Source organism: Phyllopteryx taeniolatus, chromosome 5 (genome assembly GCF_024500385.1).
Source record: "Phyllopteryx taeniolatus isolate TA_2022b chromosome 5, UOR_Ptae_1.2, whole genome shotgun sequence".
Lineage (NCBI taxonomy): Eukaryota > Metazoa > Chordata > Actinopteri > Syngnathiformes > Syngnathidae > Phyllopteryx > Phyllopteryx taeniolatus.
Window position 1 is genome coordinate 22,376,846 of NC_084506.1, and position 24,305 is coordinate 22,401,150.

Below are 24,305 nucleotides of genomic sequence, written 5' to 3' on the forward strand. Positions count from 1 at the left end.
ATACTTTATTGGTCTTCGGGTATGTTGTTACATGTCCTTACTGTCAACACAACCCCTCACTAAAACAAACTGTTTGTATCCCTTTATTGAGCCAATCAGAAGTTTCATAGTAACAAAAAAATCATTTAACTATATTATGTTTTAATTTAAAATGGGCATATTTGAGCCGCCACCAACCAGGAGGTTAGTGAGATCAAAGCAATTTAGCGTGATGTATACATATACTGAAAAACACATTTTTTTAAAAGCTTCTCATTTGACGCGGAATAGTATCAGCGTAAATGTTAGTCGCTCGGCACTAACACAATTTGCAGTTTTGTTATTATCAATTAATGTATTTAATAAATTAGGGGAGCCTTTTTATTGAAATTAAAAACGACACGCTATCTGCACGGCAACACGATGATGCTTCAACCAGATTAGCATTAGCATAAATTGCATCATTGTCTGGTCTGAGTTTCACCTTTTGTCAATCAATTTATACTAATACTACTAGTAATAGACATAGGGTTGCGATTTTGTGTTAATTTTCGAACAAGCGCCTTTACCTTTAGGGTGTTTACTTTTCAAGACTGTAATCTAGTATATTGTTTTGTATTTGATTATCATCCATTGCTAGAAAACCATTTAATTACAAACTTATTCAGCTCGGTGGCTTGACCTCTAGCCTAACTAGCTTTGATAAGCTCGATGAGAGCAGTGGGCGCACACTGCAATAAAATCACAAAAGTGAACGTAAAAACTACAATTTCGTAAAGGGGAGGAAACTTTTAAACATGTTGACAAACACTTCAGCTCTTGGACTGATAACAGTGTTCGCTCTGGTTAAACTAAATGGTTTTTGCACTGGTTGCTACTTTTGTTTTTGAACTCTTCAGATGAATGGGACAGTGTGGCTCATCCTGGTCATGTGATCCTCGCTCGGCAGCATGCTTGAAGGCAGGCAGTGAATATTTGCTGGCATTCTAGAGAGTGAATAGAATGAGACAAGGCTGTCAGCGCTGCACTGGAGACTTGTCAATGCTGTGAGTTAAACCGATGATTCCTACAAGAGAAATCCTTATTTAATAAAAATAATGTAGTAAACTACAGTATTTATGCCAGCAACATGCAGTGATGGGCAGAACAATGAAATGCTCATCCACTATGACCATATTATTTTAGTATACTATAAGCTTTTTGGGACATTTTTGTTTGGTGGTGTTTTGTGAAATGTTCTTATGTAAAATATGTGCCTTGGCTCAATAAAGGTTGGGAACCACCGAGTTGGACCAGGGCTTGTCCGATCTGGTGCGATTTATTCCTATGATGATAAGATGCGGTATGATTTATTGCAATTACAATACGATATACTTACTCTAGGCTCGATACACTCCAATTATGATATGACACCATTCCCTCCAATTAAGATATGGTATGATTTACTCCAATTACGTGTTAGATCAGTGTTTATCGGATATGATACGATTTACTCCAATTATGATACAATGCGATACGATTCACTACATTTACAATACGATTCGCTACAATTACAATAATGATACCATTTACTCCAATGAAGATAACATCTGATTATTTACTCCAATTACAATACGATATATTTACTCCCATTTTCATATAATTTACTCCAATTATGTTATGATACCCTGCGATTGGCTGGCGACCAGTTCAGGGTGTACCCCGCCTCTCGACCGAAGATAGCTGGGATAGGCTCTAGCACGCCCGCGAACCCTGGTGAGGATAAGCGGTACGGAAAATGGATGGATGGATGTTATGATACAATTTCCTCCAATTAAGAGATATTATTTACTCCAATTATGTGTTAACCTGGTGCTTGTCAGATACGATATGATTTACTCCAATTACGATACAATACGATTCGCTACAATTACTGATTAATTAATGATACATTTATTCCAATTAAGATAAGTAACAAAATGTAATTGACTTCAATTAGAATATGATTTACTCCAGTTATGACTTACTTCTATTACATTGTGATGCGATTCAGTACAATTACAATTTGATACCACTTACAGTACTCCAATTAAGATACGATATGATTTACTCCAATTACAAGTTAAACCGGTGTTCCCCAGCCTATATTGACCCAAAGCCCATCCATCCATCCATTCTCTGTACCGCTTATCCTCACTAGGGTTGCAGGTGTCCTGGAGCCTATCCCAGCTGATTTTGGGCGAGAGGCGAGGTACACCCTGAGCTAGTCTCCAGCCACTCGCAGGGCACATACACTATAGACAAACTACCATTTATTTGCACATTCACACTTTTGGACAATTTTGACTTTTCAATTAACCTACCATTAATGATTTTGGATTGTGGGAGAATACTGGAGTACCCGTAGAAATCCCACGCAGGCACAGGGAGAACATGCAAACTCCACACAGGAAGAATGGAGCCCGTTAGACGACTTTTTTGGAGTCCCCATCTGTTCCTGCTTCTCCAGTGAATAGTGCTGACAGTCAATGACTGTGCCTTTGTGTGATTGAAAGGTGTAACTTTGTCATTTGCCCTTTACTTCAGTCCTCTGCGTTCTATTTCCGATACGGCAAAGTGCTGATGGTGGGAAGCCCAGAACGCCGTTTGGGCGCAATTGACGTCTGGAGGCAACTTTTGAGCAGAGAAGTTTGCTGGAGTCGATTGCAGGAATGTTTTTATCGTTGTTGTTGAGTGAATAAGCTCAAGGGACTTCTGCTGAGTTGTCGCTCGCTTATCGCTAAGCCACTGAGCCGTCAGTCGTAATGTGACAATCAAGCAGCTGCGCTAGGGTATGCGTAACAGACGGCCCAGGTGGTGGCAGTGGGTGACAACACGACAGTCATGTGGACTGGTTTCTTTATACAGCACTGGGAAACAGGGTCAAGGTGACGGGTCGTTTTAAATTTAGAGTCGTGGGCTCCATTTCCAGTGGACAGCCACTCAAAATACACAAATGACAGTGGGTGGGTTGACGTGGTTCTGAGGTGAAGGGCTACCGTATAAATCAATCACAGGCCCTGTGAGGGACTCCGATGTGCAAAAAACATTTACATTCAATGCGGCAGTTATTCTGATGACTTATACCAATGCTCGGAAATGTCTTTATTGTAGCGCAGGTTGACACTGTTACTGATGAAGCATCCATTACACTGCAATTGTAATGCATTGTGATACGATTCCCTACAAATGCAATACGATGCAATCACTTCTATTATGATATGATTCACTCCATTTATGATGCGATGACATTCTGTATGACGAAATTCCGTAGAATTACAATACAATTCACCACAACTACAATACGATGTCATACAAATCACTACAATTACAAGGCAATACAATTCTCTACAATTAGAGTGCCATTAAAAAAGATTCACTGCGATACATTTTAAATTTTTTCCTCCAATTATAATACAATGCGATACGAATCATTACAATTATAAAACAAGATGATTCACTCCATTTGTGATGCAATATGATTAATTACAATTAGGATATGATGTTTTTTTTCAACACAATTTTTTTTATCGGACAATTACAAGATAGACGTTTATGATTAAGGAACTTACTTTAAGCAAACTTGCTTTTGACTCCAACCAACACCTGCAAGAGCACAGAGGAATACATTTATTGGGTGGAGCATGTTCGTAACATTACATAAAAAAAAAAATGTCTTGGTAACTAATAGGAGATGCTAGTGTGTGTGTGTGTGTGTTACCTTGGCTGGCGTCGAGCTCTTTTTGGTTTCCCACATGTTGCGCTTGTTACAGACATCGCTTTGCTTATTCACGTCCTGTCACATGTCAATAGAAACAGCGTTTATTGGGCAGAGGATCACATTTGGTAATTTTTGCTTTAGCCCAAAGTGATCGATTAAATTACGAAATGATGTGTTTATTTTACAAGAAAATGAAAATAAATAGTTCCTACATTATACCTGATCCTGGTAACCTGTAACATAATTTACATTATCAACAATACAGTACATTTGGAACACTGGTTATTTTGCACCTTTTGTCAAAATGTCAAAAAGAATGATAGAATTGTGTGCATTTTTTCAAATCCATGTCTTAACACAACAGCTTCATTCTTTTGCTTCATTCTTGTCATTTACTGCTAGAAGATACATAGTATGCAAATAAAAATGATCTTTAATTCCAAATTTGTACAGGTTATGAATAATTTTGTCTGCTCATAATAGCCCTGGTGCGACAGTCAATGAAGCAAAGACATACAGTATGATTGTATGGACAATCTTCTGATGAGATATTATGGAATGGGTTGAATAGTAACAATATCTAATTAAAATGATTGGAATGGGAAAAAAATTGGATATACATAAGATGAAACTTTTTGGAAAATGGTACTAACATTTTAGAAAAGTACGTATAATTATCTTCGGCTGAACAGTTTGATTAGTGTTCATTATTATGAGAATTCTAATGCTTGTAAAGGCCTAAACGCACTCCAGCAGTGTAGATTAAATGTTCTGCTTTCAAATCTTCAACATAAGGACAATTCTAAGATTTTAAAACTATACAATACTGTATTTCAATTATTTGCAACTGCTGTGGAAAAAAAACAGAAACATATTCAATAATTTAAAGATTACAATTAGCCACGTACAAGTGTAATGGTGTAACAATTGAATACACTTAGTAAAAGACATAAGTGGTAGCAGTGGAGTGGAGATTTCCAACAGGGGGAAATGTTGCCTCACGAGACAAGGCCAAGGTTACTTGCTTGTTGTTAGGGGCGTCTAAAGATATCGCTCATAAAAAGTTGAAATCGGGGTGGCAGGTTTGGAGGGATGCAGGGGCAAGAGTGATTAGCAGCCAGGGAGTCAGATTTGTTGAACACTAGCCACTGTGCCGAGAACCCCTAAGCCCGGTCCCCAGAACTGTGAGGCAGATGCGCTAACCAGTGGACCACCGTGCCGGCTCACTTTAATCCCTTTTTAACAATTTTTTTAAATTGACACTTTTACACAAAATGTTAATGATTAATATAACAATTTTACACATTTACATTTTGGTGAATCAGTGCATCAGTGGTTATCCATCACAATTACGACGTGCATTCAGCTAGCGAGATACTGTATGCCTACACCCTGGTAGTGCATCATCCCTTCCGATAGTCCGCTGGCATGGCCGCTTTTGAGTGCCTCATTGTTGGTCGTGAGTCCACGCACATCAGGCAGAGAAATGTGGAATAGCGAGGAGGTGAGAGTATTTTTATTAAATTTTGTTGTTGTTTTTTTTTCGACGTCACAGTCAGCATGCGGTCAGGGGCCTCGTAGTAACGTGGCCACTTTAGAGCACCTCGTTGTCGTAGTGGGTAAAATCTTTGTGACCATCTAGCTTGATGTATTTCAGCCACCGGAGGCTTTTAGCAGACATACAGTATTTTAGTGGCTGAAAAAAATTTCATTTTGCGTAGTCCAGGCATAATGACTTCAATAAAATATTTAAAGTGAAGCTAAATGGCTGCTAAATGATGTTAAATGCTCATAGTTGACCGTACACAGCATATCACAGCAATAGAAGCTTTTTACATTAGTGCGTTGTTCTGCAGGAGGCTGGGTTTTATCAGGCCTTGTTGCAGCCTTCGTCACCACCGCTGCTGCAGGTGGCGTCTTATCGGCCTGTGCAGGCTTCGTTGTCCGACTGACGACGCTTCCCTTAATAGACACGCAATCCTGCAGGGGACAAATAAGATACAGTGGTACCTTCACTTTCAAGTTTCATTTATTCCATGGCCACACACATTACTTAAGTCAACTTTCCCCATTGAAATGTATGGAAAGGGCATTAATCCGTCCCAGCTCCCCAAAAAACCAAATTTTTTTGGGGTGTTTTTGGTATGTGTTAATAATGAAAAATAGTTCTCTATAGTATTGTACTTTATAAAAACATACAGTAACACCATAATTAAACAGCATGTGAAAGAATGAAACAGTTTTTCGAGTTTTTTTATTTTTTTTGCTGCTTTGATTCAATGGCCAATGTGCTGCTCCTTGTAGTGTGTGCATCTTGGCCACCAGGGGGGCAGTATAAAACGTTCATACAATAAACTTAGATTTGATGATGAAACATTTAGTAGACCGTCGCACCTAAGCTGCAGTAATAGCACTAGTTGTTTTTTAAAAGTTCATAAATCCCGATATTATTGCGATTTACGCAAGCCCATCTATGACGTTTCACACTATGTGTTAGCATTAAACAAGCGAAGATTCGCTACACAAAGTTACAGTGGGTACGGAAAGTATTCAGACCCCCTTAAATTTTTCACTCTTTTTTTTATATTTCAGCCATTTGCTAAAATCATTTAAGTTCATTTTTTTCCACATTAATGTACACAAAGCACCCCATATGAACAGGGGAAAAAAACGTAATTGTTGAAATCTTTGCAGATTTATTAAAAAAGAAAAGCTGAAATATCACACAGCCATAAGTATTCAGACCCTTTGTTCAGTATTTAGTAGAAGCACCCTTTTGAGCTAATACAGCCACGAGTCTTTTTAGAAATGATGTTTTTCACACATGGATTTGGGGATCCTCTGCCATTCCTCCTTGCAGATCCTCTCCAGTTCTGTCAGGTTGGATGGCAAATGTTGGTGGAAAGCAATTTTCAGGGCTCTACAGAGATGCTCAATTGGGTTTAAGTCAGGGCTCTGTCTGGGCCATTTAAGAACAGTCTCGGAGTTGTTCTGAAGCCACTCCTTCGTTATATTAGCTGTGTGCTTAGGGTCATTGTCTTGTTGGAAGGTGAACCTTCGGCCCAGTTTGAGGTCCTGAGCACTCTGGAGAAGGTTTTCGTCCAGGATATCCCAGTACTTGGCCCCATTCATCTTTTCTTCGATTGCAACCAGTCTCCCTGTTCCTGCAGCTGAAAAACACCCCCACAGCAAGATACTGCCACCACCATGCTTTACTGTTGGGACTGTATTGGACAGGTGATGAGCACTGCCAAGTTTTCTCCACACATGCCACTTAGAATTAAGGCCAACAATTTCTATCTTGGTCTCACCAGACCAGAGAATCTTATTTTTCACCATCTTGGAGTCCTTCAGGTGTTTTTTTTTTATTTTTTATTTTTTTATTTTTTTTAGCAAACTCCATGCGGGCTTTCATCTATCTTGCACCTATCTATCTATCTATCTATCTATCTATCTATCTATCTATCTATCTATCTATCTATCTATCTATCTATCTATCTATCTATCTATCTGGGAGTGGCAATAAACATTTTAAAGCAAGTACACTTGGCCTTTTTTAAAGATATGTTTGCTATCTGCCAAACCCGGCACGCTCAGGGAGTGGAAAAAATATGTCATGGATAGAAAGAAAATCACTCATAAGTCTAATTTTTGCTCACAATAGAAAGCAAATACATTTTTTTTTTTTTAATATCAACCGAGAAATGGCGCGTAAGTCAAAAAACTCATACGTTGGGGAACTCATACAGTAAGTCAAGCTAACACCTTATTTACTTGATTGTCAGAGACGTTGCCGCTCTCCCACATGCTCTTGATGCTGCGGGTGCCGCCTGAGGGGATGTCAGCCATGAGAGGCTTGGGGGACTTCACCTCTTTGTTCCCCTGTGGAAAGAAGAAAAGGTGGATTTTGATTCTGATGAAGTCGTCGTAGTGTTAAGAGAAAATTTAAAAAAAAAAAATTTTACAATATAGAAATTTGCAAATAATTTGACAAAATAAACTTGTAAAATGATGAAAATATGTATTTTATTTCATAAGAATAAGGTCGTAATATTACAAGGAAACTGTATTTTAAAAAAACATTGTCGAAGAAAAAAGTAAAAAATATAAAACAAATATTTCGCAAAAATAAAGTTGTGATTAGAAAAAAATATTATTTTCAAGGAAAAAGTTGTAATATTACAAGAAAAAAGTCACTTATTCAAGAAAGTCATAAGTGTATGAGAATAAATTGGTTACATTATCAGTGTGAAAATTTGAACAAATTTTCCAAAAATTTATGTAAATATGAAATAACTTTTTTTCCTTTTTTTTACAAGAATAAAGTCATAATACTCCAAGGAAAAAGTCATCTTACAAGAATAAAGTTGTAATCTTAGGAGAAAATAAAATTTAAATTTTAGTGTAAAGTGTAAAATGTATGAATAATTTTACAAAAATAAAATAGACTTCACAAGGATGAAGTCGTAATATTAAAAGGAAAGGTCATTTTTTGACAAAAAAAAAACCCTCACAAATTTACAAAAAAACAAAGTTTTAATTTTATAAGAAATGTTCAGAAATTTACGAGGGGAAAAAAAAAATCTCATTTCCCAAGAAAATAATAAGGAAAAGGTTGAGAATCTTATTAGAAAAAAAGTCAGGCTTTAACAATTCTCAAAGATGAAATGCAAATTTATTGGACTAAAAGTTAGATACAACGGAACTACAGTTAGGCTGTAATTCCTTTGCGTCCCACTAGAAGGAGCCCAGAAACAATTAGTAGTACTAGTACAACACTTTGAAAATCACAGGAATAAAATCGTAATATGATGAGGGAATAAAAGTCGCCATTGATGAGAAAATCTTCTAATTGTGTGATCAAATATAATGTAATATTCTTGGTTGCATAATAAAACTAACAGAAAACGACAGTAAGATTCAGTGGAGTGTTACCTGGATGGCGGAGGCGTACTGTTCTAGTCTGCTGCCGATCTTGGAGACGATGGGTGCGTGCGTCGCTCTCACGCTGCAGCCGAGCACAAAAGTCAGACACTGACGGACACTTGATTCGACACATCTGCGCTACATCCAAACAATCTAAAACCCTCACCTTTTCTGAGCCGATTTGCTCAAGAATTCCGCCTTCTCCCCAATCTGCGCGAAGCAAGAACACGGCGTTAAAGACAAAAATAGTCAGCCAGGGGGATTAATACACGATATGACTAGCGGGTCAAGTTGCCTTGCTGATTCTAGAACAGTCTGACTTTTCTGTCCCTGCCAGGTTGTTTTGTTCTGGAGAACATTGTGTTCACTTGAACTGAATTTGTGGCCAGGGAATATGAATCATTTTGGAGCTCCGTTGTAATGTTTGTTCCTTGCTCAAGTGCTTGTAAGAACCTTTGGCCACTGCTCCTAAGCTTTTTACGCAAACTGAAGGCAAACATTGCAAGTGTGTGTCTCTTAACGCTGTACAACAAACTGCGGTGAAATGTACAACTGTTGACTTTTGAATCCAGTTCGGATAAGTGGGCTAAGTAACTAGAAAAGTTGTACTTTTAAAACAATACATTAGTCATACTATGCGGGAAAAGTCAGAATTTTACAAAAATAAAGTAGCAAAAAAGGTGAATTCTGAATAAACATTCAAAATACAAGAAAGATAGGATAAGTGGCCAAAGTAACTAGAAAACGCTAACATGAGAAGAAAAACAATAAATTAGTATTACTATGAGGAAAAAGTCATAATTATACAAGAATATAGTCTCAATTTTACAAAAATGAAGTTGTAACAAATATTGAATTGCATTATGAAATGTTTTTGTCAAGAAAGAGTCATATTTTTTCACAAAAAAAGTTGTAATCGTACAAGAATAAAGTCATAATTTTACAAGAAATTTAAAAAAAAACCAATTTATGTGTGAAAAAATAGTTCAGATTTTACAAGAATACAGTCCTAATATAACAGAAAAAATCTATCTTGTTTAAAGAAAAAAGTCATTCTTGTATAATAAAGTTGTAATATTAAGTCAGAATTTTACAAAAACAATGCGAGGGACAAACATTTCCTCATGGAAAAAGTTGGGAATAAAGTCATAATTTTACAAGAAAAATAGCCAACATTTCACAAGAATATATATGTAGTAATGTTTGCAAGGGAAATCACAATTTTCGAGGAAAAACTCATACTTGTATGAGAAAGTCAATCTTACAAGAAAAAAAGATATTTTATAAGAATAAATTAATAATGCTGCAAGGAAGCACACCGTCGTGAGACGTGAGCGCGCCAACGGCCTTCTGAAAAGGAACAAGGTGGGAGGAGCATACGGATGTGGTGCCAATGAAGCGAATGCGGGGGTTCTGTGTGTGTAAGTACGCCTGCAGTCTAACTCGTGCAAGGGACGCGAGGCGAACGTTGGCTTTGCATCCGGTGTGAACGTAACATTAGGGAGAGTCCGGTCAAATCAAAGCCTTTAAGCGCCGGCCGACAAAGATCAGACTATTTTTGTTGTTAATAAAGAGCAGTGCTTACCTTGGATGAACCTTTGGGGCTGATGGTGAACGAGGGCTTCAGCGGCTCTTGCCCCAGCTGCTTCTTCTTCTCTGCAGCCTCCGCTCTCCTCTTCTCGATCTCCTCCTTCATCCTCTTCCTCTCCTCCTGTGCAGACATTCGCGGTCAAACATTTCCCGAATCAACAGACCCTGCCCCCCCCCCCCCCCTCCCCCCCAAAACCTACGAAAGTTCCTCCTCACCTGCTCTTTGCTCTTCTTGTCCTCCAGCTGTCGTTTCCTCTGCTTCTCCTCCTCCCCGAGGACCTTCCTCCTCTCCTCCCTCTTGCTCTTCAGTTCCTCCAGCTCGGCCTCGGCGTGGTGCTGCTTCTGCTTCATCTTCTCCATCTCCTCGCTCTCGGCGTCGTGCCGCCGCTGCTGGAGCTGCTGCAGCTTGCGCTCGGCCTCCTGGCGCTCGGCCTCCTGGCGCTCCGAGAATGCCGGCTCCACTGAAGGAACGTCGTTTCTGCCGGCCAGAAAGGCGTAATTGTACAAGAATAAAGTTTTTATGAGAAAAAAGTCGAAACTTTCCAAAACACTGACAACACTTTGTGATGTTACAACGAACAAATCTCATTTTTCAAGCAAATTGTAGTTGTAATTGTACAAGAATAAAGTCGAAATAGCATGAGGAGATACTAATAAATAAATTTGAAAAGTTGCAATTTTACAAAACGAGAGTGCAATATGAGAAAAGAAAATCGCATGTTCCCAGTTGTTTCCGTTTAAACGGAACTGAAAGCAGACCTCTACGGGCGTTGCGCCGGTACGCCTGGCTTGGCCGCCAAATTGGCAAATGCGCAACTAGCCTTGCGCTCGCACGAAAATCAATATGCGGCAGTTTTTGCACCCCTGTGCAGTTGCCCAGTCCACAAAAATAGAGCACATTTTTCTTTTTCTTTTTTTTAGGGTATAATTTCACAGTACGGTTTTCATTTAATTCTCTCATAGCCATTTTACCTGGATAGCTTGTCTGGCTTTTTCAGTTTATTCTCAATGAGTGCTCCATTCTGTTTGGCTGTTCCATTCTTGGGAGAAAACAAAAAAAAATACAAATTACAGGTACATAAACAGTTTTACCGTAAGAACAAAAATACAGTAACAATTACATGATCTATATTTTTTTTTAAATTTTACTTAAATGATTGACATTGTCTTTAATTCCCACTCTCTTTAACTTTGATATAAATTTAATAGATATGTCAAATATGCACATATTATAGCAAAACATATCTGTTGCACATAGTATATGAAGTATAGTGTATACATACTGTACTGTACATTGTCTTTTACAGTACATATTTGGTCAAATGTACGTTAGTAAATAACCAAACCTCATCTTTCTTTTTCTTCTCCTCTATCTCTCTCTTTTTGCGTTTCTCCTCCTCATCTTTCTTATTCTTCTCCTCGGCTTCCCTTTTCCGTTTTTCTTCTTTCTTTTTCCTCTCATCCATCTCTTTCCTCTTCTGCTCGTCCTCCTTGTTTTTCTCCTCTGCTTCTTTCTGCCGTTTTTCTTCCTCCTCTTTCCTCTTCTTCTCCTCCAGCTCCCATTTTTCTCGCTCCTCCCTCCGTTTTTTCTCCTCCTCCATCTCCCGTTTTCGCTTCTCCGCCTCCTCCTCCTCTTTCCTGCGTCTCTCCTCCAGCTCCCGCTTTTGTTCTTCCTCCTCTTCCTTTTTCCTCCTCTCCTCCATTTCCCTTTCCTGTCGCTCCTCCTCTTCTCTCTTCTTCCTCTCCTCTTTTTTCTGCCTCTCTTCATCCTCTATCCTCCTCTTTTCCTCCATTTCTTTCTGCTGACGGTCCTCCTCCTCTTCTTTCCTTATCCTTTGCTGTTTTTCTTCTTCCTTGTCAACATCAGGAGCAGCCTCTTCCTCGTCCTCAGCTTCAGTCTTGTCCTGTTAAAGAAGTGTTTGTGTTCACACTGCTGGACAAAAAGTTAAGAGAAAATTTCATATGAGAGGACAAAACTCAGTTCTGGAAGTTAGCGTTATTAACACGTCCACTGGCCCCTGTCAAAAGAACAGAAAAAACATGCAAATGTGAAAGAGTGCAGACTTTAACAGTTTTGATGAATAATAGCTTATGTGGTACATAGCTATCTTATGGATATTATGGAACATGTACAAATTGTCTGTTGCTCAGCAACTACCCAGATTGTGTCAAAGCCATCAGCTAAGCAGAGGTGCAATGTTGTCGGATGCGCAGATTTAACATTTGCTAACAGCGTTATCGCCGTTAGTTTTGTCGACAGGCACATGCTCGATTTGTTTGGTGAAGTCGTCGACGGCTGGGGGAGGATTTGTGTTTGGGGATGTGTCCACTGCATGCGGCATATGCACGGATCCACACAGTCTAGGGTGCTTCTAACTTCTCCTGTCAAATGTCAGCTGGGATAGGCTCCAGCTCACGAACAATGATAAATGTTATTGACAATGAATGGATGGATAGAATTAAAATATGAAATATGCTACAGTCTACATACGGGCATTTTTGTATAACCGGCCACTCGGTTTTGACGTTGTTGTCAGATGATTTCAATTTTTAAAAAAGGATCTCTGAATTGATTATTTTAGTTATAATTTTATTATTATACGTTTATTTATGAACTTGACAAAATGTATTTGAGTTTTTCTTGTTCCATGTGTTCACTAAAAGTTTAAATTTCCAACAAACAGCAATACTGACTATATCTTTCTTGGTGCATGTAATCCGCTGATTACCTCTTCCTTTGTATCATCATCAGTCACCTCCTCCTGGACTTGTTTCTCCTCCTCGTCCTCCTCCTCTTCTGCGTCTCTCAGCCTCCCTCCGTCGACGTCCGCCTGGTTTTCTGGCGACCCGTCGATCCCGTTGGCCGCGGCGAAGCTTGGGTCCAACTCCTTCTGCCTCTCGATGGCCTCCTGCATCCTCTTCTGCCTTCGCTCCTCCCTCTTGGCCAGGCGCTCCTCCAGAGCCTGCTCGTCATCTGTGACCGCGATACTCATGGCAGAGGAACATGAGGCTTTGCTCTCCGCCACACTGCAAGGACATTACGGAAAGCTGTTTGAGCATTTATTCCACATCCTTGACATCAAACTTCAAGTCCATGCACCAGGAAGTTGTTTGCCCTTACTAGTAAGACAATTCAGTGCACTAGGAGAACAGCAATTTCTTACTAATAAAGACTTTTCCACATTTAGTGCCACGTTTGGCCGACTAGTATGACCTGAAGCTGGATATCCTTGTTATCAAAGAAATGCTCAAATGATTCCATATGCTTGACATAAAAAAAAAAATCATTCATTTGATATCAAGCTCAAGCCATAAATTTGCAATTTAAAAAGAATAAAACTTTTTGGCAAATTTTTTGAAACTTTCAGTACGACCTGAGTGTAGTACGAGTAAAATGATCTCTGGAGAGAAAAAAAAAAGAAAAAAAAATCAGCCTTCTCTAGCCCCATCATGTGCCTATAATTTCATTTGCAAGAAACCACTGCACCCAAGGAAAAACAACCAATCAGAGATAGAGGGCATGACTGACGAGGTGTCAATCATTTGCCATGCACTCGCAAGCACACTTGAAGCGGGCATACCCCAGCATCCTTGCACTGACACTTACTTTGGGCTTCAGGAGCTTTGCTGAAACTGTGGTGGAATAGCAACCACCCTAGTGAGGCGAGGCTACGTTCAAATCTTGCTAGCAGTTTTAACACGGTTCATATGCTCTTTATCATGACTCGTAAGACAATTCACCGCACTAGTAAAACGACTGTCTTACTCGTTTTTTCTACTACAAGTGTCACATTTTTGCCTACTAGTATGACCTTAAGCTGGACATCGAATAAATGCTCAAACGGAGTACGCTTTTTATCCTCACTAGTAGGACAAGTACATGTTACTCGTGAGCCAAAATTGTGTACTAGTTGGCATCTGTGCATACTAATACTACTAGAGACACTATAAAAATCTACTATTGACCAGCTAGCGTTTCACTAGTAGTACAAGTAGTGATTATATGTCAACTAGTGCACAGTTTTGTTTCACTCGAAGTCCTGCAATCGTGCAGAAATGTCATACAGTAGTGGAAATAACGTTACGAGTAAGACAGCCATAATGCTATTGCGCTGAATTGTCTTGCTAGTTGAGGACAAAGAGCATACTAGAACATGAACCTAAAGCAAGATATCCAGGATATGGAATAAATGCTCAATCCTCTCTCCATAGGACAGGACAGGAGAAGCGAAAAGGCTGCGTTCGCGGTCCGTGTGACGCTTTGTTTCTCACTCGTTGGCGTTGATCACGTCGCCGGATTCTTCTGATTCTCTCATCTTCTTCCTCTCCTCCCTCGCACGTCTCCTTTGCTCACGAGCCGCTTCCCCGCCGTCGTCGTCGTCGTCGGTGTAACCTATTCTGTAAACACACACGTGCACGCGTTTGATGTGTTGTACTCTCTTGTTGTCGGAACTAGATGTAGTGTACAATAGGAGTCTGGTTGTGTGCCTTAAGGTACAATGTGCACTCATGTAACATGGACAGCAGTTCAAATTCAAGGATGGACCAATTTTTGTGCTCAAGGGCCACGTTTGATTTTTAAAACAGACAGATGGGCCATGTCATTTGTACCTGAGGTAAAAATAATAATAATTAAAATGTCTGCTTAGTATGTAAAATTGTTCAATTTAATAGTTTTAATTTAATACTACACTAAAAATAATTACCATTTTAATTATATCATTAATTCATTTATAATTAATCAACTAAGTTTGAAATTTAAAAATGTAAAACATTTTTTTTTTACATTTTCATTAGCAATACAAAATAACTAATTTAAAGAGATTTTTTTTATTTTAATTGTACTATTTGTAATCAATGTATGTATTTAATTGCATAATTATTGAATAAAGTAAAACTTATCAAATGTAATGTAAAATCTATTTTATTAATACATTTTGTTTTATTATTTACAAGAAATCTATGAAACAATTTAATGAGAAATGAATACAAACTAATTAAATAATTTTCATTTAAATACTTCGAATTTTCAGGAGGACAACAAAAAACCAAAATTAATGCAATAACTACTTTTGTTAATAAAAATAAACGAATGGAGGTTTATTCATACATTCACATTTTAATCATTACCTTGTATTTAAGCAAAATTAAGGATGAGGACAGTTTATGAATACACCATTCATTTCACGATGTAAGTAACCCTTGTTCCTTTAAATAAACGTAACCTAATGGAGAAAGCATGATTTTTAAATTGATTTAGTGCTCTGTTTTCGACAAAATGCATTTTAGGAAAAAACATCAAAATAAGGATTGTGCAAGTATATTTATGCACATTAATTTTGGAATAGATTCATCACTGTAGTTAACATAAAATATGGATTACAAAAATTTCTGTACACACGTTCATATAAAAGATAACATCCAGCAAGAGGGATTCTGAAATCCATCTCATCATTAGCTAATCCTGCTCCAAGCGGAATTCAGCCAGGGATCAGTTTTATCATACTGTAACTATAAAAGTTACTTTCATAGGACAAGAACCATGATGGATGTTTGTTGACACAAGTAGTATTTTTGCAGCCGGGCAGTGTGAAGGATTAAGAAAAATCCCCCTCAAGATGTCTGAACCTGGAGCATTGAGAGAAAGTTGGGATGAAACTAAAACTATAATGAAAACTTTAGCACAATAGGCTCAGCCGGCTGGAGCTCGACTCACTTCTCGGCCTCCAGGCGCATTTGCTCTCTCCTCTGCCTCCTCAGCTCCATGCGGCGGTCAAAGTCGTCGTCCATGATGGCCCGAAGATTCGCTTTCTCTCTGGAAGGCAAAACATGAGAAGGGAAATTTGGAGGTCAAACAAAAATGTCATTAACTAAAACTATAGAATGGAACCTGAAAAGGAGTGAAATTCTCTATACGAAGTTTTGGGGAAAATCCAACAAAAATTATATGAGACTTCAGAATTAGCACCTCTCGAAACAAAATTAAATGGTGCGTCACAATAAAAAGGCAATGGACAGAATATCACCATCGAGTAAACAGCAAAATAAAAGCGAAAATGAAAAAGGAAGTGTATAGTAGAAAACAAAAAAATTATCAATTGAATTGCCATCAAATAGAATAAAACCAACACCAATAATAGATGGCAAAAATGTAAACGTAGGTGTAGTAAATGTGATTCCTCAGTATTATTTAAAATACCAAATAGCTCTTATGTTGAGAGACACAGCTTCAAAGCGTAATTACTACTATTTAAAATATGTATGATAAAACCAAATGTTTTTAACAATTTCAAGAAAGACATATCAACAAAATCATACCCCAAAATGAGCTGATTCTTTTGATCTGTTGTATAGTGAAATAAAGCTAATTGCTCTACCCATTGGTAGACATAAGCTGAGTCCTTTTATTTTTCCTATTTTTCAAGGTTGTCAGCTGTAATGGAGTGTGTCACTCCAACCAACATGTTACTCATATTTTGAGAAAAAGGCATATTAAATGTATTTTTTCATTATGTAGCTATTAGTTTCTTCTTGACCAGTTAGCATAGCAGCTAACACAGCGAGCATGTATTCAAGAGCAAAAAAACCTAACATTAGCATTTTTTTGCAACCCTGTTACTGTATTTAGAGTAATAATAAAATGAAATTAGTATTCAAATAAAATTTTACTTTCTAACTGAAGGATTTATGAAGTATTTTTGAAATGTGTTTTTTTCAGGTGCCTTGTAATCTGCACCAGGTATTGCACCAAACATAAGCACAGCAAAATTAATCAGATTAAAAGTGTTACCAGTTTTTCTTGAGAACATAACAAAGCTATAGAATTAGGTGTAATAGAGGCGTGTAAAATATAAATAAATATATATTACTTTGACAAGATGAGTAAGTGACTGGCGCTATTGTGGGTACTAATCACGATGCATTGTTTTTGTATGAAATCCAACTAAGTTCTGATGAAAATGGTGCTTAACTGGAAGTTAAATAAAACAGCAATTCACAACACCCACATTAATACATTACATGAGTCAGGACAGAATAAAGCCGCTCCGCCCAAAAAACAAATAAAAGTGTAACGAGGCACCGTAACAGTAGTCCAGCTTTAGTCCAGGGTCGCCCGTACGGCTTGTCGCCATATATCAACCCGAGTCTGGATTGTATCTCCCTCCTTGTGTAGTACAAAGAATTCCTGCCCCTTCTTCTTCCAGCGACTTCAACTACCACAAAAGGCAAAGCTGCTCCTCCTGCCTCTTCCTTCTTCCCTGTCTCACTATTCAACTTTTTCATACACACAAGTCCCGTCTCTTGCTATACTTAATGTATTCCCCTTCCATATGCATCATTTTTTTTTTTTTACATGTTGTACAGCATGCGTGCTATTAAATGTCCCATTCACTCATGACTACTTCAGATATTGACTAGTATTCCTAGAGAGTCTCACTGACTGAAATCACTTAAATTCACCAAAAGTGGTGGGAAGTAACAAAGTACAAATAATTTTTTTACTGTACTTAAGTTTACAGGTGTCTTTATTTGAGTATTTATTTTTCTGACAACCTTTGAAAACAGATATCTGTACTTTTATTTGAAAAAATACAAATTAAGACACAATTTAGATGTATCTTCAAAATCAAGCAACTCGGACTCAGGTGAATAAAAATGTGATAGGGATATCCTTACTTTCCACATGTTTTTACTACTTTATAACCATGAATATTAGTTTCAGTTGTCCTTGTGTACTTTGCTATAGCCTGAAGATGACTGTTCGAGTTCTATTCACTGTTTCGACCGAGGTGCTACTAATGGCGTCCCGTCAAAGGCGATGAAGGAATATGAAACCAAAATGAAACCTGATCTTAATAATTCTAGTCAAAATAACCCAGAGGCGTTACAGTAGCTTACAGTGGAGATATTGAGTTTGATTGACATCATCCAGTATGGTGTGTTTATTATTGTTTCCACTACTTTACTAATGCAGAAGATATAATCGATACGATAAGAGGGCCACCAATGGTGATATAAGTGGATTTGTATGCAGTGGACGATGCCATATAAAGTCACAAACAGAACACACTTTTAGTGAGAGGAAAAACTGTAATACATTTTGTCAGAGTGCCAAAATCAAACTGTTAACTTCTGAGGTCGTGTCTTCAATAAAAAAATCATTTGACACCAATTTAAAAACCCGTTGCCATGATGTAAAAGTGCACTTCAATACTGTAAGTGCTATTGACTTATTGAAGTGCATTTAATATTTTATTGTTAAAAGAACTTGTCCTCATTAGGGTCATGGGTGTGCGGGAAGCTATTCCAGATGGCTTTGGGACTGGTTGACAGCCAATCACAGGCCACATATAGACTAACAACTATTCATGCTCACTTTCAAGTCACAGTTTTGACTTTTCTCTCCAAAAGTGAAACTTTTTCCTCATAATATTCTGATTAGATTTTTGTAAAATGTCAATTTTTTTCATGTAATATTCTGACTTTGTTTTCATAATATTTGGATTGTTTTCTTGTCAAAATACAACTTTTTTTCTCCTTTTTATTGTCGTGAAAGTTCAACTTTTTTCTTTACTTTTTTGTGTGCAATAAAAACAAAATTTCCCTCGTAATACTCTGAATTTATTCGTGTAAAATGGCATTTTTTTTTTAATTCTCACATTATTACAACTGTAATCGTAACATTTTTGTAAAATTTTGACTGTGTAAAATTACAACGTTTTCCTTGGCTTTATAGTAAAACGTTCTCCCCACATTTTTTTTTAATTGCAACTTTTTTATGTGAAAATTTCAACTTTTGTTATTGTCCATGCATCCATTTTCTGTTACCCTTATCCTCATTTGGGTTGTAGGTGAGCTGGTAGCCCAGGTAAATTGGAACGGCAAAGTAGACTACACTATTAGCAGCTGCATCAGGAGAGAAGCAAATGCAGACTTTGACTTTACACGAGGTGCATTGAAAGAGCGCCAACCAAACAGGACATCTCTAACACACATGAAAAAAAAACAACTAATGTCACCAATATTCCATGAGATGGTGCCAAGTTTATACTTCTATTGCTTTGGCCTGAGCACAACAGCGAATAGGTTAGGATTCTTTCCCCTAGCAAATAACAGAGGATAGGTTTAAAAAAAAAAAATAAAAACTGCAGATAGTGAAATCCACAATTGCCAGACCACTAATATATGCGGGTTCAATGTACATTTGAACACCGAAGCACCTGCAAGGCCCCATCTGCCATATGCGGAGCATCACGTGACCAAACCCGGAAAACAGGTTGGCGGACTTTCTGTGTATGCTGCTATGCTACTAGCATAACAACGGTTTGATGACATGATGGTTAGAGCCCGAACTTAAATACATGGATATCATTTATTTATACAAATATGATATGATACATGTAAACACGAACGGAGCCTAAACACTGGATATTGTCATCTTTGGTAGCTCTTGAAGTAAAAGAAAAGCTATTGTAAGTTTAAAGTTCAATTCTTTAAATCAACAGGGTTTTATAGAGGATGATGAAAGACTCATAAAAGACAGCAGCAGACAGGAAGTGACCGAACTCCCAGCCTTGTCAACACCGTAATCCTGGGCTGCTTGTGTTTCGCACACAGAGACGCTGCACACTGAGAGCAAGAGTCGCTCGCAGTCCTCCTAATTGACAATTGATTACTTCTGTCTGGGTCAGTCGCCGCATTTAAGAACACACTTTCAGTGTTGCGCCGCAGCTCTAAATCACGCCAAAATGCAACTTCTTGAACAATTTAGTCACTTGAGTCTTTTCCAGCCTATTCTACACACACCTTTTATCAATCAATTAGTCCGCACTTAAAACCCTGAGAAATATGTCTTCCATTCGGATAGTCTGCTACATGGCTGCTTTAGAGTGCGTGTGGACCTGAGCTTCGGGCTGGCGTGGCTGCTTTAGAGCGCCTCGTTGTCGGTCCTAAGTGCGTGCATGCCACTCACAGAAATACTATACAGTAAGGAGGCATGACAAATGTTTTTAAAAGTCTGACTTGAGAGCCGGCATGTGGACAGGGGCTTTGCGCTGGCATGGCTACTTTAGAGCGCCTCGTTGTTGTGGCATGGAAAAACCCCGCGATACCCCGGTGGGATATATTCTAGGCACCAGAGGCTTTAGTTTAAGCGGGTATATTTTCACGGCTCAACCATGTAGTCATGTGTCGGCATTAGAAAGATGCTAGACGAAGTCGCATCCATTCTTCCAGGTCGCAGGAGTGGTATTTGATAGCTGACAAACACACCTCTCAATCGCTTAATTAATCGACTACACACTTTAGTTCCAATTCTTCATTTTAGCAACTTCAAGACTCTCTTGGAGAGTTCTAAGCTTCTAGGCTAGCGGTAACAGTTTGGAGACGGTCCTTTCCTATACAAAGCAAGGTGCCTAGATGAGTTTGGTCTAAAATAACACACCACCTTAATCTATTCACTTCAGAAATTCCTTTCAGGAATTCTCCAGCAGCATCAGCCTCAGTACTCTGAGAAACCTTTACGACGGAGAAGGCAGCACACTTATGGATGAGGGGTTTGCCCCTGAGAAGCGTTTACAATCTATCCAAAAGCAGCTTCTTCGACATGACCAAACATGGTCACCTGTGGGGGGAAAAAAAAAATCCCTGACCAGGAGACAAATTCCAAACAGTTTACATGGGGTGACATAGTGTAGTCAGCACCTATTAAAATGTTTGTGTACACTCTGGTTGGAAAGCGGGTTGGTTTGTTTTGTGGCCCGTGATTGGAGGCTCCTGGAAGACTTACTTTTTAGTTTTACATGAAATAAAAGGATCAGGGTCTTCAATTTAGTTTGCAAATGAAGTGATTTTTGTCTGCAGCAGTGATTGTCAAAGTGTGGGACCACTAGTGGTATGCAGGCTTTCTCCAGAGGTACGCTAAAGAATCACTGCATAACTACAATTCAGTTGTTTTTAACTTTTAAGTTCAATACATTTGTATTTACAAACTGTTTGTTGATAAACATTTATTGAAGTAAAAATTGTATGTAATTATTTAATATTTCATTAAATAGTAATTTAATAAGTGGACGCTCCCTTTGCTGGCTGTAGAAAGACTGTACGATTAAGCAATATAAGTTTTTAAAAAAAGGTAGTCGTCAATATGTAAATATTTCATTTTTGAAGTTGTTATAAAACCTGTGCAGTGTTAACAAACTGCAATTTTAAGGATTAAAAATAAAAATGAAGGGATAGTTTATACTAATGACAAGAACTGATGTTTATGATGATTATGAACAAGCTGAAAGAGTAATAAAACTGAACAAGGCCTTAGTGCACAATCTTACAGTAGCTTACAATAATATTAAATATACTTTTTAGGAATAAAATCTCTGTCTCGTTTTTGATACTACGCTAATATATTTTAACTTTGGTGTTGGTGGTGGTACTCGCAGATTCTAAGAATTGTTTTAGGTGGTGTAAAACATTTCAAAACCACTGGTCTACGGCATCAGGAAAGTTGCAAATGCAATTTGTTTTCTTGCTTGGGGCCTGACAGGACAGCACAGCCCATCATCTGGCCCAGTGGTGCGGTCGGCCTCCTTTTAAGGAAGCACACGGCCGACATTGTTGTTCGCTGGTCCCAGCTTTGGCCGAGCTACAAGGCCATGGATGGAGAGCAACCATTTACTCTTGCAAATATCTGCCGCTGCAACACAAAGTGACAGTCCCAGAATAACCTCTTTCCATTAATATTAACATGAATTAACATTCCATCCACTTCCTCTGGGGACTAAAAGTATGAAAGAAAGGCTAATGGGCCATCTGTACTGTCTATGAATGGCGTGTTTAACAATGTTAGAGGCTAAAAAAAAAAAAAGCATTTGTCATGAAAATAGTTGAGTCCATACAGGACAAATGCACACAAAGTCTTCATTTACTGTATTATAAATTGTCATTTTAGCTGGCTAGAAGACTGATGGTCTTGTTGCTAGGTAGAATTCGTTTGACACTAAATTGCATCCGTTGACAAATCCGTTCGAATTTATAGTCCCCTAAATAGTTGTTTTTACAATTTATTCATGACTTTGTAAGAAAAACAAGCTTTTTTCACCAGTGAGCCATCTGCTGGATCTTTTTAGGCACTACCCCATTTGCCCAGAATACGGAAACTAATCAAATCCTCCCTAAATAGTGTCAAGAGTGAGACTTTCAAGTCCCCTAATCGTTTTGCAATTAAAGACGTTGTAAGAAAATTTTGCTTTTTTCACCACAGCGCCATCTGCTGGATCTGGTGAGGCTTCCCCAATTTACCAATCATGCTAAACAGCACTAAATCCAATAAAATCTTCCCTAAATCATGTTGCTGTGACACTTTCATGTTCCCTAAATATATATATATATTTCCCATTTATTGATGACTTAATCAGAAAAAGTTTTTTTTTTTCCACCACAGCACCATCTGTTGAATGTAATTGAGCACTTCCCCATTTGCCCATAATGCTAAAACAAATAAACTCTTCTTTTAATCACTACAATGTGAGACTTTAGAGTCCCCTAAATAATGGAGTAGATGTCAGACTTGAATAATGGAGGACTCTGTAAAAACTGGCTTTTTAGGGGTGAACAATTGCTTTTTTCCTTTGAAGCCTCCCATCTGGGCAGTACTGCCAATTAACCGTCATGCAGTATGTGCATGCTGGTGCTTCATAAAATTTAGCAAATAGCTCACAAAAAGATGCTGGATTCACTTTGAAAGAAGAAAGAGGTTGCTCTGGAAGCCCAAACACGTCTGCTCCATTCCGAGTTAACAGCACACACACACAATTTTATGTGGCCTCCTTTAACTTTAATACCATCTAAGGAATAAACATGTCACTAAAGATGTTGTCAACTGAACACAACTTTGCCTTTACAGTTTTATTTCTATCCTGTTGTCAGAGTACCTCTAAAATAGTACAGATAATACACAACTAGTAAGCTCTCATTATTTTCTTCCAATTAATCATAATTTCTCAACATATGTTTTCGTTTTATTGCTTTCAGAGCAATAGCTTTCTTATTTTTAGTCAATAATCTTGGCTATATTTATTGCAGTCAATACGGGTAACGGGAATAGCAATTAGTTATCACAACAGAGAGAAGCTGGAAATCCAAGTGCAAGATGGCACGGTTTACGAGTCAATAATCTTTCAAATGCAATAAAAGCATTGTAATGGACCGTGGAGGAGACTTACCCAAACAGCAGACCACAGTGAGCAGTTTCCAACTTGAAAACAAGAGCAGGAGAGCAGGGAGTGGTTTTTAAGTCCAATGTGGAGACTTCAACCCCGCCTGCGTGCTTCACATTGGATTTGTCCTTTTTTCTTTTCTTTTTTTTCCATCACCACCACAGAAGGTGTGACTTACGAGTGACTATGTTTTATTTGAAAAGATCCACTTTAGATGAATGACAAGCACAACTACTTTTTAGGAGCCTTTCCTCAGGTGAATTTAGTAGAATTTAGAACAGTGGTTCTCAAACCCAAGTGCCACATCAAAAAATATTTCCTCTCCAAGTGCCACCAGTATTACAAACATTAAGATACAGTAGCATAGTAGGCATAAGGGTTAATCAAAAAAAGAAACAAAGGTTTTAATCCCGAAAAAGTATATTTTATCTTATTATAAGCCACTTTAAATGTAATACACACATACCACCACCACAACAACAATAATAATAATAATAATAATAATACATTAAATTTGTTATAAATCTTAAATCTTCTAACACTTGGCCTTTTTTTCCTTTTTTTTTTTTTACACTATTATAGAAGAGCAGCATAGTTATGTAGCTAGTAACTTTGATTCATAAGCTACAAAAAGAAGACATTTACCTTCATAGGGCTCCGACAGTGACCTGAACCGGAAGGAATTGCTTTGTTTTGTATCGCCAAATACGAAAGTGAAGCTCATCACGTTATAATATGATAACGTTCATGTTTGAACGTGATGAATTTCACATTAAAATGTGATAATTTTCATATGGCAAAACAATAGGTACAGTCAGTTTTCTCTACACAGTGGTAGGTCAGACACATACCTCACA

General features: G+C 38.0%; 1 protein-coding gene across 1 annotated transcript; it reads right to left on the reverse strand.

Annotated features, from left to right (window-relative positions):
- Positions 1-70: 70 nt before the first annotated feature.
- Positions 71-23,552, reverse strand: LOC133478134 (caldesmon-like). Its single transcript, XM_061773815.1, has 15 exons — positions 23,455-23,552; positions 15,951-16,049; positions 14,507-14,632; positions 12,964-13,261; positions 11,581-12,138; positions 11,207-11,274; positions 10,451-10,712; positions 10,230-10,355; positions 8,811-8,854; positions 8,654-8,726; positions 7,484-7,600; positions 5,555-5,698; positions 3,719-3,793; positions 3,570-3,603; positions 71-965 (listed from the first exon to the last, which is right to left on the reverse strand). The coding sequence occupies exons 2-14, from the start codon at positions 16,022-16,024 to the stop codon at positions 3,571-3,573; spliced, it is 1,998 nt and encodes a 665-aa protein (XP_061629799.1). The 5' UTR covers positions 16,025-16,049; positions 23,455-23,552; the 3' UTR covers positions 71-965; position 3,570.
- Positions 23,553-24,305: the final 753 nt, after the last annotated feature.